The sequence below is a fragment of the Orycteropus afer genome, unplaced genomic scaffold (genome assembly GCF_000298275.1).
Source record: "Orycteropus afer afer isolate SDZICR_OR568_19922 unplaced genomic scaffold, OryAfe1.0 scaffold00136, whole genome shotgun sequence".
Taxonomy (NCBI): Eukaryota; Metazoa; Chordata; class Mammalia; order Tubulidentata; family Orycteropodidae; genus Orycteropus; species Orycteropus afer.
The window spans coordinates 1,963,222-1,977,799 of NW_006921723.1; the positions used below are offsets into that span (position 1 = coordinate 1,963,222).

A 14,578-nucleotide genomic window follows, 5' to 3' on the forward strand; every position below is an offset into this window, starting at 1 on the left:
TGTGGTCAATGTCATGAGACAAAGTATATGTGAACCGCTGTATGGAAAGTAAATTTGCTCTGTAAACTTTCACCCAAATCACAATTTTAAAAAAGACATTTTTTGTGTTAATTTTAATGTAAAAATGCGCACACTGAGCTTTCATTGATTTATGGCAGTTTATTGCCCAGAAGTACCTGTCATCCGCCCCCTTTATAGATCTGGCTATTACACGTCAGGTGGGAATTCATTTCTCAAACAATTCCATGAGGAATTCCATTGCTACTCAATTAAATTCTGTCATTATCCATTTCAATAAGTGTCCTTTGAAAATTTTTGTGTACATTTTAATTTACAGAGGAAAAAATTACTGTGGTTGAGTGCCTTTTATTTTATAGTATAATTGACTTTTTGATATATTATTAGTTTAAATTCTGGTCTTTGGCTATCCTCAAAAATTTTCTTGAAATTAAAAGCTTGGGGCAGTTTCAGTTTACAGGTGCAGAACTTGGTCATGCAGCTGACTGCTGGATCTCTTGCAGCAGTGAATGATCTCAAGAGTCTGTCTTTGGCCACCATTAAATGTATTTTATTTTAGTGAAGAATTGTGTTTGGTATCTTTCTATTGCATTAAATGTGGGTCCTGGTCCTTTGCATGAGTTTTATGGAAAAGAAACTTTCTTGCTATCATCATGTAACAAATAAACAAAGGGGGTTCTATTGTCTTTTTGTCTCGAGGTTGATGACACCAACTGGCCTCAAGCTACCAGTGTGCCTCAATTTTCTTTTTCTTATTATGTTTATTATGATTTTATTTGTTGAAATGTGGTCTTTATGAGGCCTATTTCATAATTTAATTTAAAATGAAGAAAGTTTTGTGGTATTTTCATTGTAAAGATGCAGAAAAGGACTGACCAGACAAATGCTCCTTATATTAGAACAGTGCATAGCCTGAAGTGCTGGTCATTGACTGCCATGAAAAGTCCTTTAGGATTTGCTTTGCTTAAAAAAATTGTGCGTATCAAATTTGCTCCCTGGTCTTCTGTACACATCTGCTTTGAAAAGCAGGGGCCTCGTTCAATTTAAAGAAGGAGATCAACGGTCAGCTTGAGTGTTTTGTGGTTCCATGGAGTCAGTGATCCTTGGTGTCATATTTCCTAGTTTGGGATATTCTTTGACGTATTACACTTACACGTAATGGTATTTCAATTCATTTTGGCATCAGTCCTTCCAAACATAGAAAAATGGTTTGTGGTAGCTTCTATTCACAAATAGGGAGGGCAGGAGGGCTCCAGAGCTTGGCTGGTCAGGACAAAAAATGGCAGGAATATGCTCCCCTGCGGCCATCCCAGTGTGTGCAGGCCAGGCCTCTGACTGTGCCTTAATGCCTCAGGTGCACGAATACAGGTGTGTGAAATGGCGGCACCCCCACGTGCATCTGGTGTCTGACACCTAATGTGTATTGAAGGGGAGAATTAAAGGAGTGGTCTTGTTCTCTTCCTTAACCACCTGATTATCGCAATAACTAAATCCTGATAGGTACTTCCAAGCAAAATAGAAATACTTCCCATTTACACTGATGCTAGTTGAGTTTTCTTATTAGCATTTTATCTGGTTCATTCTGGATTATCACTTGAATTAAGTATGTTGTCTCATGTCTAAATGATTCAGTGACTGACTCCAGGGCTGGTGGAACACTGATATTCTCCAAATAATACCAACTGGATTACATTTAGACATCATAAAGATGGGTTGATGGTGGTACCTGGACTGCAGACTGTCTGTGACCTTTGTAAAATCTGTCCCCAGGTTTCAGAAATTGGGACATTAACTAGCCTCACAAATCCTGGCGTTTCAGTCAGTGCTGTGCACCCAGGGCATACTCACCATGTAAGAGCATGTTCCCCTAATCTGTAATGGATTATTCTGTCAGTTTTTTCCCATTGCTTCTCAAAGCCCTGTCTTCATTATCAGATCATAACAATGTCATATACTGTGTGTAATTCTTCAGTAAATGATTCTGAATGATATTAGCTCTTTCTGAATTAAGCAATTTTCCAACTTACTATGCAGTTGTATAAGGAGCGTTTCATGAGCTATTATTGTCAGTATTTGATAACATACTAAGTAGAACACAAAACCCATTGAAAGATTTGTTCCCCAAAACCTGACATAGGGAGCTCTGGTAGCATAGTGCCTAAGGCATTTAACTGCTAACCAGAAGGCTGGCGGTTCAAACCCACCAGCCACTCCTCGGGAGGAGGGTTGGGCAATCTACTTCCGTAGTGATACTGCCTCAGAAACCCAAGGAAGGGTTGCTATGAGTTGGACGGCACCTAACAACAACAACAACATATGACTCAGGGCAGATTGCTTTACTACTCTGACCCTCAGTCTCCTCTTCTGTGAAATTGGATCATTAATTCTCACAGAATTAAGTGAGAGTTGAACTGGAAAGAAGCAGCTGGGGCCAGGGAAAGAGCTGAAGCCTGGAGGCAGGCTGGCTCAGGTTCCAGTTCCTCTCTGCTTGATCTGCTGGTCATCGTGGGCAGCCCCATGCCTTTGTTCCCGGGTCTGGGGAGTGGGGAGCACCAGGGGCTGGGTGACAAGGAGGCTCACCAAGGCGCATCCGTCCTAGGGGATGCTACTGGAAAACCACACAGGCCTCGATCTGCACCAAGGGCCAGTAGGTGAGTTCCATGGGAAGGGGCAGGGGTCCACACAGGTGAGCAGGTGGGGCCCACCGACAGGCCTCCTGCCTTGTCTCCTGTTGCTTCCCACATCCCTGCCTCCCCTTCTCTGACTCTAATGCAGGGTTTGAGTTGCGTTGTTTTAATCATTTATCTGTTGAACATTTATTGAGCACCTTCTGTGTACTCATTCTCCTGTTCCAGCGTCTAGCAGTACAGTGCGTGACCAAGATCAGTCCCACTCCTCCGAGTCGTGTTCCACTGGTTCAGATCTTAAAACTAGCAGATCAGTCAGAGAATATGCGATACCACTAAGTGCCATGAAGCAAATAAAGCAGTCAGTAGGATGGAGGGTAGAAGATGCCTTTAGTTGGGTAGGGGTGGGGGCCTTTCCATGGGAGTGACATTTGAGCTGGGCCCTAAAGAGAAGCAGGGAGTGGCTGTAAGGAGAGCCAGGAACGGAGCTTCAGACAGGGAACGGCACATGCAAAGGTCCTGAAGTGGGACCAGAGGACCCTCATGACCATCCCTCATGGCCGCCCTGTCCTCTAGCTGTGCAGAAAAGCTGCAGTCAGACGAGCACTTTTCCAAGAGCCTCTTTGGGCCTCCCCTTGAATCAGCCTTTGACCACGAAGATTTTACAGGTGATGGGGCTTTAGGGGCATAGGTAGGACTGCGGGGAAGATGAAGTCCTTTGTGGCCAATGGGTGGGTTTGTGGGGGGGGGGGCACAGTGAAGGGGTGTGGTCATTGGGAGGGGTGGGGCCTGCACAGGAGTGGACACTGACTTGGGTGGCGCATTAGTGGTGATGGAAATGACCAGAGGGTGTAGTTTGGGGGTTGGACAGGGGCTTTGAATGTGGGTGGGCCCTTCCGGGAGACAGGAGATGGGCTGCCCTGCAGGTAGGTGGTCAGTCTGGTACCTACCGCACCTCCCTTACCTCCAGGGTCCAGCAGCCTCGGCTTTACCTCCAGCCCCTCCCCCTTTTCCTCCTCCTCACCGGAGAACGTAGAGGACTCCGGCCTCGACTCCCCTTCCCACGTGGCACCTGGCCCCTCCCCGGACTCCTGGGTACCCCGCCCAGGTACCCCTCAGAGCCCTCCGGGCCGGAGAACCCTGCCGCCAGAGCGCAGGGGAGCCTGGGCTCCACAGCCACCTGACTCACCACAGACCCTCAGGGCATCCCCAGGCCCCTGGGGGCTGGAGGCCATGGCCGGAGGAGGTGAGTCTAGGGGCCCTGGGCCTGAGTGTAGTCAGAGCCCTGGTGGAGGTTGGTTGGGGGGAAGCAGGATTGAGCACTTACTAGGTGCTGGGGACCCAGCCAGGACCACGAGGACAAAAAGTCCTGCTCTTTCATTAATGAGGTCATTATTTAACAGTTCAGGATGTAGCAGGTATGGAGTGCAGACCTCTCTGAGATCTGGACTGAGATTAAAAGGAGGTGAGAGAGGAGCTGTGCAGGTATAGGGAGAAGGGCATCCTGGGTGGAGGGCATAGCCGTGCAAAGGCCCTGAGGTCAGAGCTAGTGAGTGTGTTTGAGGAGTAGTCAGGAGGCCTGTGTGGCTAACAGGAGGGGGGTGGAGAATGGAGAGGAAGGGAAGGGGACAGAGGGGCAGGGGGCCAGGGAAGAAGAAACTAGATGAGGCTGGGCCAAGTCCCTTGGGCAGGGGCTGCAGGAAGATGTTACGGAAAGGTGAGGGAGGAGGAAAAGGCAAAGGGGCTTCAGAGAAGCCAGGGACATGGGAGGGGAGCCCCAGGGATGGGAGAATAAGGGCCCTGAGTCAGAGGAGTGCTGGCTGTGACCAAAGATGATGACAAGGGTGGTTGGTTGAGGAAGAAGCCTGGCTGCAGTGGATTCAAAGGAGGGCTAGGGAGCGAGTGTAGACCTGGAGTATAGGCCATGAGTGTAGACAAGTAGGCTGAGCTTCTCAGAAAAGCAGTGGTCTCAACAGGGCACATTCGGACCCTGAAGAACTCTTGGTAACATCAGGAGACATTTTTGATTGTCTTGACTTGAGGAAGGAGGGTGTCGTTACTTGCCTCAAATGAGTAGAAGGCAGGGATGGTGCCCAGCCCCAGTAGTGCACAAGACAGTCCCCACCACAGACACGAGCAGTGCTGGGAGTGAGAAAGCCTGGGGTGAAGGGGACACAGACTCGGAGGGAGGTGAGCATGTGTGAATGGAGCAGAGTGGGGGACACTGGGGAGGCAGGAGACCAGGGGAGCCAGGGCATTACACTGTGACATGCTAGTTATCTCAGGAGGGTTAGACTCAGATCCAACCAGGATAGGCGGCGGCTTCCACTCTCAGAGAGTATAGAGGTTATGACACCACTGAATGTTGGTTAAAAATTCTCTGCAGAAACCCCCTGTAGTGTGCCTGCATCCTAGGCATTCATTCTTTGCTTGCATACCCCCAGTAATGAGGAGCCCACCCCCTCTTTTCCATCTCTCTGATGCCTGGGGGACTCAAGGCTGTAGAAATGTTTGCAATCCTGTCTGGCACCTTTTATGCAGCCCCTTTCCAACCAGACCCACAGGGGTTGTCCCCCAAATATCCCCGGCTCCCAGTCCTGAGCAGGGAGGGGTTCCTGCCTGTGGGGAGGCCCCAGGTCCAGGGCCGCATCCAAGTGATGCCTCCTTTCTGTGCTCACTCCCCAGACCTGATGGCCATGCCTGCTGACCTCACAGCCCGGGAGGGCCTGGCGGCCCCACCCCGGAAAGCCCGCTCCAGGAAGGTGTCCTGTCCCCTAACCCGCAGCAATGGAGACCTGGTAGGGGTGAAGGACGTCGCGGGAGCTAAGCTGGGGGTCCCCTCTGGGGAGCAGCTCAGGGCACTGCTCTTGGGATGTTCACAGCCCCCCTCATTCCCTTCTAGTCTCGTTCCCTGAGCCCCTCCCCACTGGGCACTGCCCCAGAACGGCCCAGCTTCTCAACCCAGACAGGACATGGTACGTGGGGGTAACCCTGGGGTCCCCTTCTGGGGCTTGGTTTCTCCTTCCTCAATTGGGTGGGTGGGAGTGTTATGATGAGGGTGATGATGGCAGGGAACGGGGTATTTCTGACGCTCTCTGTGCCTCCCATTGCTTCCCCACCATCCTAGGAGTCTCCCGGGGCCCAAGTCCTGTGGTCTTGGGCTCCCAGGATGCCCTGCCTGTGGCCACAGCCTTCACAGAGTATGTCCATGCCTACTTCCGTGGTCATAGCCCCAGGTATGCTGTGACAGGGATGATGATGGGGACAAACAGGAAATGTGTTGCCATCAGCAGCAGGATTTTCTGGAGGCTCTGCGTCCAGATTCTGGCAGGAATAGCCTTCAGATGGGCTTCGTGGCCTGCTCTGGGGTGGAAGGACATTGAACACAGAACCAAGTCCCTGTCCTGAGGGTGATGAGAGCCATGGATGGTGTTTGAGCAGGACCAGACATGGTTGGAGCCAAAATTTAGACTTCTCTGATGCTGCCACTGGCATCAAGCTGAAGAGAACATCACAGAAGGCCAGGCCCACAGACAGGGTGGATTAGGGGCAAGCTGAGGAGCTGAGGAAAATATGGGGGTTGTACCCAGCAGAAGAGGCTAAAATAAAGCCACAAAAAGGAAAAGAACATTAGACCTGAAATCCAAGCTGCAAACAGTTGCAGAACTGAATGTTTTGCTTTGAGCTTCCTGGTGGCCTAGGAGAAAAGGGAAATAGGAAAGGGGGTGTTCTTGCTTCTTTCAGCCTAGTGTAGATTCTCCCTAGCACATCCAGGCAAGGATGTAAGGGGAGGAGTTTGGGGAAAGGATGCTGGGTGCTGTCAGGGCCTTGCTGCACTGGAGTGGGCTGGTGAGCCATGTGCTGGCCAAACCCAGTCCCCTCCTCCTCAGCTGCTTGGCGCGAGTAACTGGGGAGCTGACCATGACCTTCCCAGCTGGCATCATACGTGTGTTCAGTGGGACCCCACCCCCGCCTGTCCTCAGTTTCCGCCTGGTGCACACCACCCCCATTGAGCACTTCCAGCCCAACTCGGACCTGCTCTTCAGGTACTGTTGGGGGTGGGAGCTCTACAGGTCTGAGTTCTTGCTCTGTCTTTAGGGATTGGCTCTGTGGCCCTAGGCAAGTTGGTCACCCTCTCTGAAACATCCCCTCCTTCAGCCCCTCCTTGCATGAGGTCATCCTTTTCTGGGCCAGGGAATCTGTATCTTTAGGAGGCAAATCAGATGCTGGAGGCATCTCCAAAAGGGGGTTAAAGAGTGGTGGTGATCATTCCCGATCTCTGCAGTGACCCCTCCCAGAGTGACCCTGAGGCCAAAGACTTCTGGCTCAACATGGCAGCTCTGACCGAGGCCCTGCAGCGCCAAGCAGAGCAGAACCCGGCCGCTTCCTACTACAATGTGGTGCTGCTACGCTATCAGGTGAGCTGTGGCACAGGGCAGGCGAGCAGCGGGCATGGGTGCTGGTAGTGCAAGCAGGGTGCAGAGGGAGGTGGGGAGTAGGCCAGGTGGGCGATGAATGAGCACCCCCCCCCCCCCCCCCGTAGGCAGTACAGGAGCGCAGAGCCTCTGCTAACAGGCACCATTGTGCAAGTTATAAACTGCTCTTTCCCAAGACAGGGGACTTCGTCTGTCAGCAGGGTTTGTTAGAATGAGGCACTCTCCTCCCCTCTACTGGAAGTGTGGTGGAATACAAGCTCTGATGTGTAAAGTCTCCTTAGGTGTGGTGCCCTCTGAGTGGTGTGTAAGGTCCCTGGGTAGCGCAGAAGGTTTGCACTCTTCTACTAACCTAAGGATTGGCAGATCGAACCCATCCATGGTGCCCCACAATCCATACAAATTACAGCCACAAAAACCCTACTCTGTGATGCACGATTTGAAGTCAATTCGAAGGCAACAGATTTTTTTGAAGAGGAGGAGGAGGTGTGTAGTGCAGGGCATAGATGGAGGAATGGCAGGTGGTGAGGCAGGGTCAGGACGGTTGGTAGGACAGGATGGTCCCATCTGTGTCCTACCTCTTGTCCTCCCTCCTCCTAGTTCTCCCGCCCCGGTGCCCAATCAGTGCCACTGCAGCTGAGCGCCCACTGGCAGTGTGGCGCGACCCTCACCCGGGTCTCAGTGGAGTACTGCTACCGGCCTGGTGCCACAGCCGTGCCCACACCACTCACCAACGTCCAGATCCTGCTGCCTGTGGGGGAGCCTGTGACCAACGTCCGCCTGCAGCCTGCTGCCACCTGGTGAGGGCATGCAGGAGGCTCAGCATTGTGCCCCAGAACCCTCCAGATCTCCCCTCAGTGCAGCAGCTGGAGGGTCTGCCCTCGGCTCAGGTGCCATGAGCTCACCCTGCTTAAAGCTAAGCGTGATGTTGTTAGTAATACCTAATACCTGCTGTTTCCTACGTGTCTGGCATGTTCCATGCATTCTACACATGCTACCTGGTACAGGGTCTAAGCAATCCCGTGAAGTGTGAACTGCCACCAACCCCATTTACAGAGGAGACACTGAAGGACAGGACAACTGAGTCACTGTGCAAGGCCACACTGTTCAAATCCACACTGGATTTGAACCCAGTGCCCCACTTTTGGCTGCACAGTGCTGCATGTATTTTGTACAAAAGGTGGAACCTGCTACAAAGAAGCCAGACTTACAGGACCTAAATGTATCATCTCAAAATACTGCAAAGCTTGGGCCCTTAGCAAACGGCTGTTCCATATCCCACCCCCATTTCACTGAGCGGGGAATTGAGGCGAGGGAGGGAAGCTGACTTGCTGGAAGGTGGCTGAACTGGGCTGCAGAGCCCAGGTTCTCAGCATCCTCTCCGGGGAAGACCTAACTCAGCTCCTGTTGCTGCCAGGAACCTGGAGGAGAAGCGGCTCCTATGGAGGCTTCCCGACGTGTCCGAGGCTGGAGGTCAGTTCCTATTCTGCGTGAGGCCTCAGGGGCTCTTGGGTGGGAAGGGCTTATTAAAACTGGGGGTGAGTCAAGGACATGCTGGGCACGGGGGAGTGTGGGCATTGAGGACGGCTTAAAAGGGTTTTGGCAAACCTGGTGCAAAGGTCCTGCCACTGGACTGGTCTGCAAACCACAGACTGGTCCTGCAAACCACCAGTCTGCAAATCACTGAGGCTGAGGGGGCTGCAGAGGCACAGATGAAGTTGGAGGGGACAGACAGAAGCCACCGGCCAGGGGCTGAGGAGCCCAGGTCAACAGTGGGGCTCAGCCAAGGCTGGGACGCCACTGACCCTCAGGCCTCCCCAGGCTCCGGGCACCTGTCTGCCAGTTGGGAGCCACGCTCAGGGCCCAGCACACCTAGCCCCGTGGCCGCACAGTTCACCAGTGAGGGGACCACCTTGTCAGGCGTGGACCTGGAGCTCGTGGGCAGTGGCTACCGCATGTCACTGATAAAGAGGAGGTTCGCTACAGGTGCGTCTGCTTGGGATCCTGGGTCACCCCACTCCTGCTTCTGTTAAGTGCAGCTGAAGGAAGGGGGGAAGCAGGGACATTTAGCTGTGGCAGGTTGGGAAAGGACAGGTGGGGCTGGGGTCCAGGAGCGGGTGTGGCGGAGGTCAGAACTCTAAAATGGGAGGAGTCAAGAAGGTAGACCTAAAGCTCCACTCACCCGCTGCCCCAAGTTCCTGACCTCACAAGGGACCAACGGGGAAGTGGGAGCAGTATGGTAAGGGGGTTTTTGGAGGAGGATTGGAGGGTCCTAGGTGGGGCTGAGGGGTTGGAGTCCAGAACTGCCCTGCCCGTGTCCTGACCTCCCTCCCCGCACCCCATGCTTCCCAGGGATGTACCTGGTGAGTAGCTGAGCTCTGTGCTGTGTCCTGGTGCTCGACGGACGACCGCTCCCACACTCTGTGGACCCTGGGGTCACCCACCCCGGCCTTGCTGAGGTTTGGACCCCGTGGACAGGAGCCCCATGCAGCCTGGCTGAGCCTGAGACTGGCTCCTCCTCACACAACCCCGCACAGGCCCTGGTCTTTTAATGGTCTTTGAATAAACACTTTATTTTCTAATAAAAGCAAAAACAAACCTTTTCCTGCTCCAGGAAGTTTTCTTCACAGCACCAGAGAGGGAAGGAAGAAGAGACGGATGGGTGAGGGCTGTTTCGTACCCCTAATGCCCCCTCTTCTCTGCCATGACCAGCCTGTGCAGGGTGATGCTGGGGGTCAAGGCACCCCCAGAGGACACCACCAGCCCCACAGGGTTAGAGCTGGGCTGGAGGGAGGGACAGGGATTGAGGGAACCCAGAGAGGGGAGTTAGGAAAACTTCCTAAGAAAGGGGCATTATAAATGGGGTTTTAAGGAATGAATAGGAGTTTACCATGTGGAGAAGGACATCCCAGGCAGAGGGATGGTGAGTGGTGAGTTTCATGAGGAACCAATTAGTCACTTCACAAGTGTTGATTGAGTGTCTACTGTGTGCAGGCTGGTGCAGGCGTTCTTGGTGTTCCTGGAGGCTGTGGAGCCATGCAGCCTGGGTTTGGAGCCTACGTGGCTACAAATGGTAGTAACTTTTTTTTTTTTAACATTTTACTGAAATACAATGGTAAAATACACAAAATTAAAGTGACATGGGTTAATGTTTTTTTTCGTGTGTGTGTGTGTGTGTGTGTGTGTGTGTGTCCCTTTCCCTTCCGTACCACCCCTGGTAACCAACAAAGAAATTTTTTTTTCCATATATAAACCTTTCCTGGATTTTTTTTTTTTTACAATAATGAATTACTACTATATTTGTCTTTCTGTGATTGACTTACTTCACTCAGCATAATGTCCTCCCAGTTCATCCATGTTATACGGTGTTTTGCAGCTTCTACATTATTCTTTAGTGTTGCATAGTATTCCATTGTGTGTATGTACCATCATTTGGTCATCCATTTTCCTGTTAATGGGCATGTAGGTGGTTTCTCTCTTTTGGCTACTGTAAATAGTGCTGCGATGAACATGGATGTCCAGATGTCTGTTCTTGTCCTGGCTTTCACTCTAGGATATATATCTAGTAAGGGGATTGCTGGGTCAAATTGTATTTCTAATTCCAGCTTTTTAAGGAATCACCATACTGCTTTCCACAGTGGTTGTATCATTTTACAGTCCCATCAACAGAGTATGAGAGTCCCAATCTTTCCACATCCTTGTCAGCATTTGTTATTTTCTGTCTTGTTGAACTTTGCTGCTAGTGGTGGGGCAAGATGGTATCTCATTGTTGTTTTGATTTGCAATCTCTCTGATGGCTAATGGTCGTGAGCATTTCTTCAAATATTTGCTGGCTGCCTGAATGAATATCCTCTTTGGTAAAGTGTCTGTTCTTGTCTTCTGCCCATTTTTAAATCGCATTGTTAATCTTTTTGTTATTGAAGTATTGGAGTTTTCTATAAATTTTAGAGATAAGTCCCTTGTCAGGTATGTCGTTGCCAAATATTTTTCCCCAATCTGTAGGTTCTCTTTTGACTCTTTTGGAGAAGTCCTTGGAAGCACATAAACATTTAATTTTTAGAATGTCCCATTCATCTAGTTTATCTTTAGCTGTTTGTACATTTTGGGTTATGCTTGATAGTCTGTTTATGCCATAAATTAAGGCCCTTAAATTTGCCCCTATTTTTTCCTTGAGGAACTTTATAATTTTAGGTTTCACATTTAAGTCTTTGATCCATCTGGAGTTAGTTTTTATGTATAGTGTGAGGTATGGATTTTGTTTCATTTTTCTGCAAATCCAGTTTTGCCAGCATCATTTGTTAAAGAAACTACCTCTTTCTCACTTAATGGATTTCAGCCCTTTGTCAAAAATCAGCTGGTTGATGGATCTATTTCTGGGTTCTCAATTCTGTTCCACTTGTCTATGTGTCTGTCATACCAGTATCAGGCAGTTTTGACTACTGTGGCTGTATAGGTGCAGAAGTATGAGACCGCCTACTTTGTTGTTCTTTTCCAATAGTGCTTTCTTTATCCGAGGTCTCTTTCTTTTCCATATAAAGTTAGTGATTGTTTTTTCCATATCCTTAAAGAATGCTGATGGGATCTGGATTGGGATTGCATGGAATGTATAGATTGCTTTGAGTAGTACTGACATTTTCATAATGTTCAATCTTCCTATCCATGAGCATGGTATGTTCTTCTGTTTATGTAGCTCTGTTATGGTTTCTTGGAGCAGTGATTTGTAGTTTTCTTTGTACAGGTCTTTTGTGTCCCTAATGAGATTTATTCCCAAGTATTTTATTTTTTTGGTAGCTATTGTAAATGGTATTGATTTCCATATTTCCTTTTCAGCAATCTCTTTGCTAGTGTAGAGGAATCCACCAGATTTTTGGATGTTGATCTTGTATCCTGCCACGATACTAAATCTCTCAATTAGTTCCAGTAGTTTATTTACTGAGTCTCTTGGGTTTTCTAGGTATAGGATCATATCATCAGCAAATAGGGGTAGTTTTACTTCTTCCTTGCCAATTTGGATGCCTTTGATTTCCCTTTCTTGCCTTATGGCCCTGGCTAGGACCTCCAGTACAATGTTGAATAGAAGTGGTGATAGAGGACATCCTCATCTGGTTCCTGTTTGCAAGGGGAATGGTTTCAGTCTCTCTCCATTGAGAATAATGTTGACTGTTGGTTTTGCATGTTGTTGTTGTTGTTATGTGCCATCGAGTCAGCCCTGACTCAGAGCGACCCCTCCTTGGGTTTCCGAGGCAGTATCACTACGGAAGTAGGATTGCCCAACCTTCCTTCCGAGGAGTGGCTGGTGGGTTTGAACTGCCAGCCGTCTGGTTAGCAGGCAAGCATCTTAGCCACCATGCTACCAGAGCTCCCTTGGTTTTGCATAGATGCCCTTTATTATGTTGAGGAATGTTCCTTCTATTCCTATTTGCTGAGAGTTTTGATCAGGAATGGGTGTTAGATTTTATCAAGTACCTTTTCTGCATGGATTGATATGATCATGTGGTTCTTTTCCTTTGTTTTATTTATGTGGTGGGTGATGTTGATTGTTTTTCTAATGTCGAACCACCTTTGCATACCTAGTATGAATACCACTTGGTCATAATATATTATTTTTTTGATATGTTGTTGGAGTCTGTTGGCTAGGATTTTGTTGAAGTTTTTGCAACTTTATTCATGAGGGATATTGGTCTGTAATTTTCTTTTTTAGTGATGTCTTTGCCTGGTTTTGGTATCAAGGTTATACTTCATAAAATGAATTTGGGAGGACTCCATCCTTTTCTCTGTTTCTGGAATAGTTTGAGTAGGACTGGTGTCAGTTCTTCTCTGAATGTTCTATAGGATTCACCATTGAAACCGTCTGGGCCAAGGGTTTTTTTTTTGTTGTTGTTGGTAATTTGTTTATGACTTGTTAAATTTCTTCTTTAGTCGTGGATCTGTTTAAATTTTCCACCTCAGCTTCTGTTAGTTTAGGTAAGTAGCATGTTTCTAGAAATCTGTCCATTTCCTCTAGATTTCAAATAGTCCTTCATAGTATCCTGATAGTATCCTTTTGATTTCTGTTGGTTCTGTTGTGGTGTCACCCAGTTCATTTCTTATTCATGTTATTTGTATTCTCTCTCTCTTTTCCTTTGTTAAAATTTGCCAGTGGTTTGTCAATTTCATTAATCTTTTCAAAGAATCAGATTCTAGGGTGACTGTATAACTTGGAGCTTGTGATTTGACTTCTGGGGCCTCAGAGTCCTCATGTGACACCTACTTCACTGGGTGGCCAAGGGAGGTTGGGTACTTGGAAGGGTGCCTGGTATCAAGAATGAACCAGCAGTTCTGGCTGGCAGCTTCTATCTGTGGGGAGGCCAGGGCACAGGGTTTAGGACAGGTGTGATCAGCAGATCCTGGGGTGGAGGAACAAGTCAGGGCTCAGCAGACAGTCAGTCCCAGGTCCTGCTGGCATGGGAGGACCCTGGACGTCTAACCTGAGGCTGTGCAGACCCCAGGGGCAGAGCTGGACCTGGATGGAGCTCGGGATGCAGCAAGCAGGACTGGGCCTGAGACCCACCCCTTTCTCTTTCTGATCCTCTCCCCACCCCCAGCCTCCAAGGAGGGGAGGAGTCTGCCTGTGCTTCAGTTTCCTCATCTGTAAAATGGGGGAAACAGCCCTGGCTCCTTCCTCATGCTTGGAGAGATCTGGGGAGTCATCCTCAGCTCAGAGCAAATCCACAATTGTCCTTTGTGTGTTTGATTCTCAGTTGTCACTCCAAGGTGGTGACAACAGGGAGCGATGTCCACAACCCAGGTTATGTTCACTGCCCGGAATGGAGGTTGCACTTTAGCCACAAGACACAAAAATGGGATGAAAGAACTTTATCACTCACAGATTCTGGGGGTGTGCAGCCCGGTCGGGGAGGGAGTGTTCACACATGTTCACATGAACGTGTTCATAATGTGCAAATACTCTTACTATAAACCAACAGATGCTTGTTGCCCCTGGAATCTCTGACTTGTTCTCCTGGCTATATCCCTCTGTTGCTGTGTGTCATCGAGGTGATTCTGACTCCAGAGACCGTGTAGGACGGAGGAGAGCTGCCCCCTGGGATTTCCTAGGCTGAAATGTTTACAGGAGCAGATTGCCAGGTCTTTTCTCTGGTGGAGGGGCTGGGTGGGTTCGAACTGCCCAGCTTTTGGTAAACAGCCCATTCTTAAGCACTGCATTTTAATTGGACTTGTGCATATTACAGCTGTCATGAAATGCGTGTTTTCTTGGCTGTCCTGAACCCGCCCCATGCTGTTTAACATTTCTGCCACCCACGCCATATATGTTATCTCCCTTCCATCAGATGATGGCTCGGCATCACGAGATACATTGTAATAGAAGGCTGGCGGTTCAAACCCACCAGCCGCTCCTTGGAAGGAAGATTGGGCAATCTACTTCCATAGTGATCTAAAAAACTCACTACCATTGAGCCAGATCCAACTCATAGCGACCCCTCCTTGGGTTTCCGAGGCGGT

General features: G+C 49.3%; 1 protein-coding gene across 1 annotated transcript in view; it reads left to right on the plus strand.

Annotated features, from left to right (window-relative positions):
• The window catches only part of FCHO1 (FCH and mu domain containing endocytic adaptor 1), a 27,012-nt gene extending 17,559 nt beyond the window's left edge, over positions 1-9,453 (plus strand). Inside the window, exons 15-26 of the mRNA XM_007945344.2 lie at positions 2,618-2,669; positions 3,222-3,313; positions 3,616-3,891; positions 5,331-5,443; positions 5,548-5,620; positions 5,773-5,881; positions 6,536-6,691; positions 6,931-7,063; positions 7,679-7,878; positions 8,496-8,551; positions 8,900-9,064; positions 9,431-9,453. Of these exons, the coding sequence (XP_007943535.1) occupies positions 2,618-2,669; positions 3,222-3,313; positions 3,616-3,891; positions 5,331-5,443; positions 5,548-5,620; positions 5,773-5,881; positions 6,536-6,691; positions 6,931-7,063; positions 7,679-7,878; positions 8,496-8,551; positions 8,900-9,064; positions 9,431-9,453 (1,448 nt within the window). The remainder of the gene's footprint in view (positions 1-2,617; positions 2,670-3,221; positions 3,314-3,615; positions 3,892-5,330; positions 5,444-5,547; positions 5,621-5,772; positions 5,882-6,535; positions 6,692-6,930; positions 7,064-7,678; positions 7,879-8,495; positions 8,552-8,899; positions 9,065-9,430) is intronic.
• Positions 9,454-14,578: the final 5,125 nt, after the last annotated feature.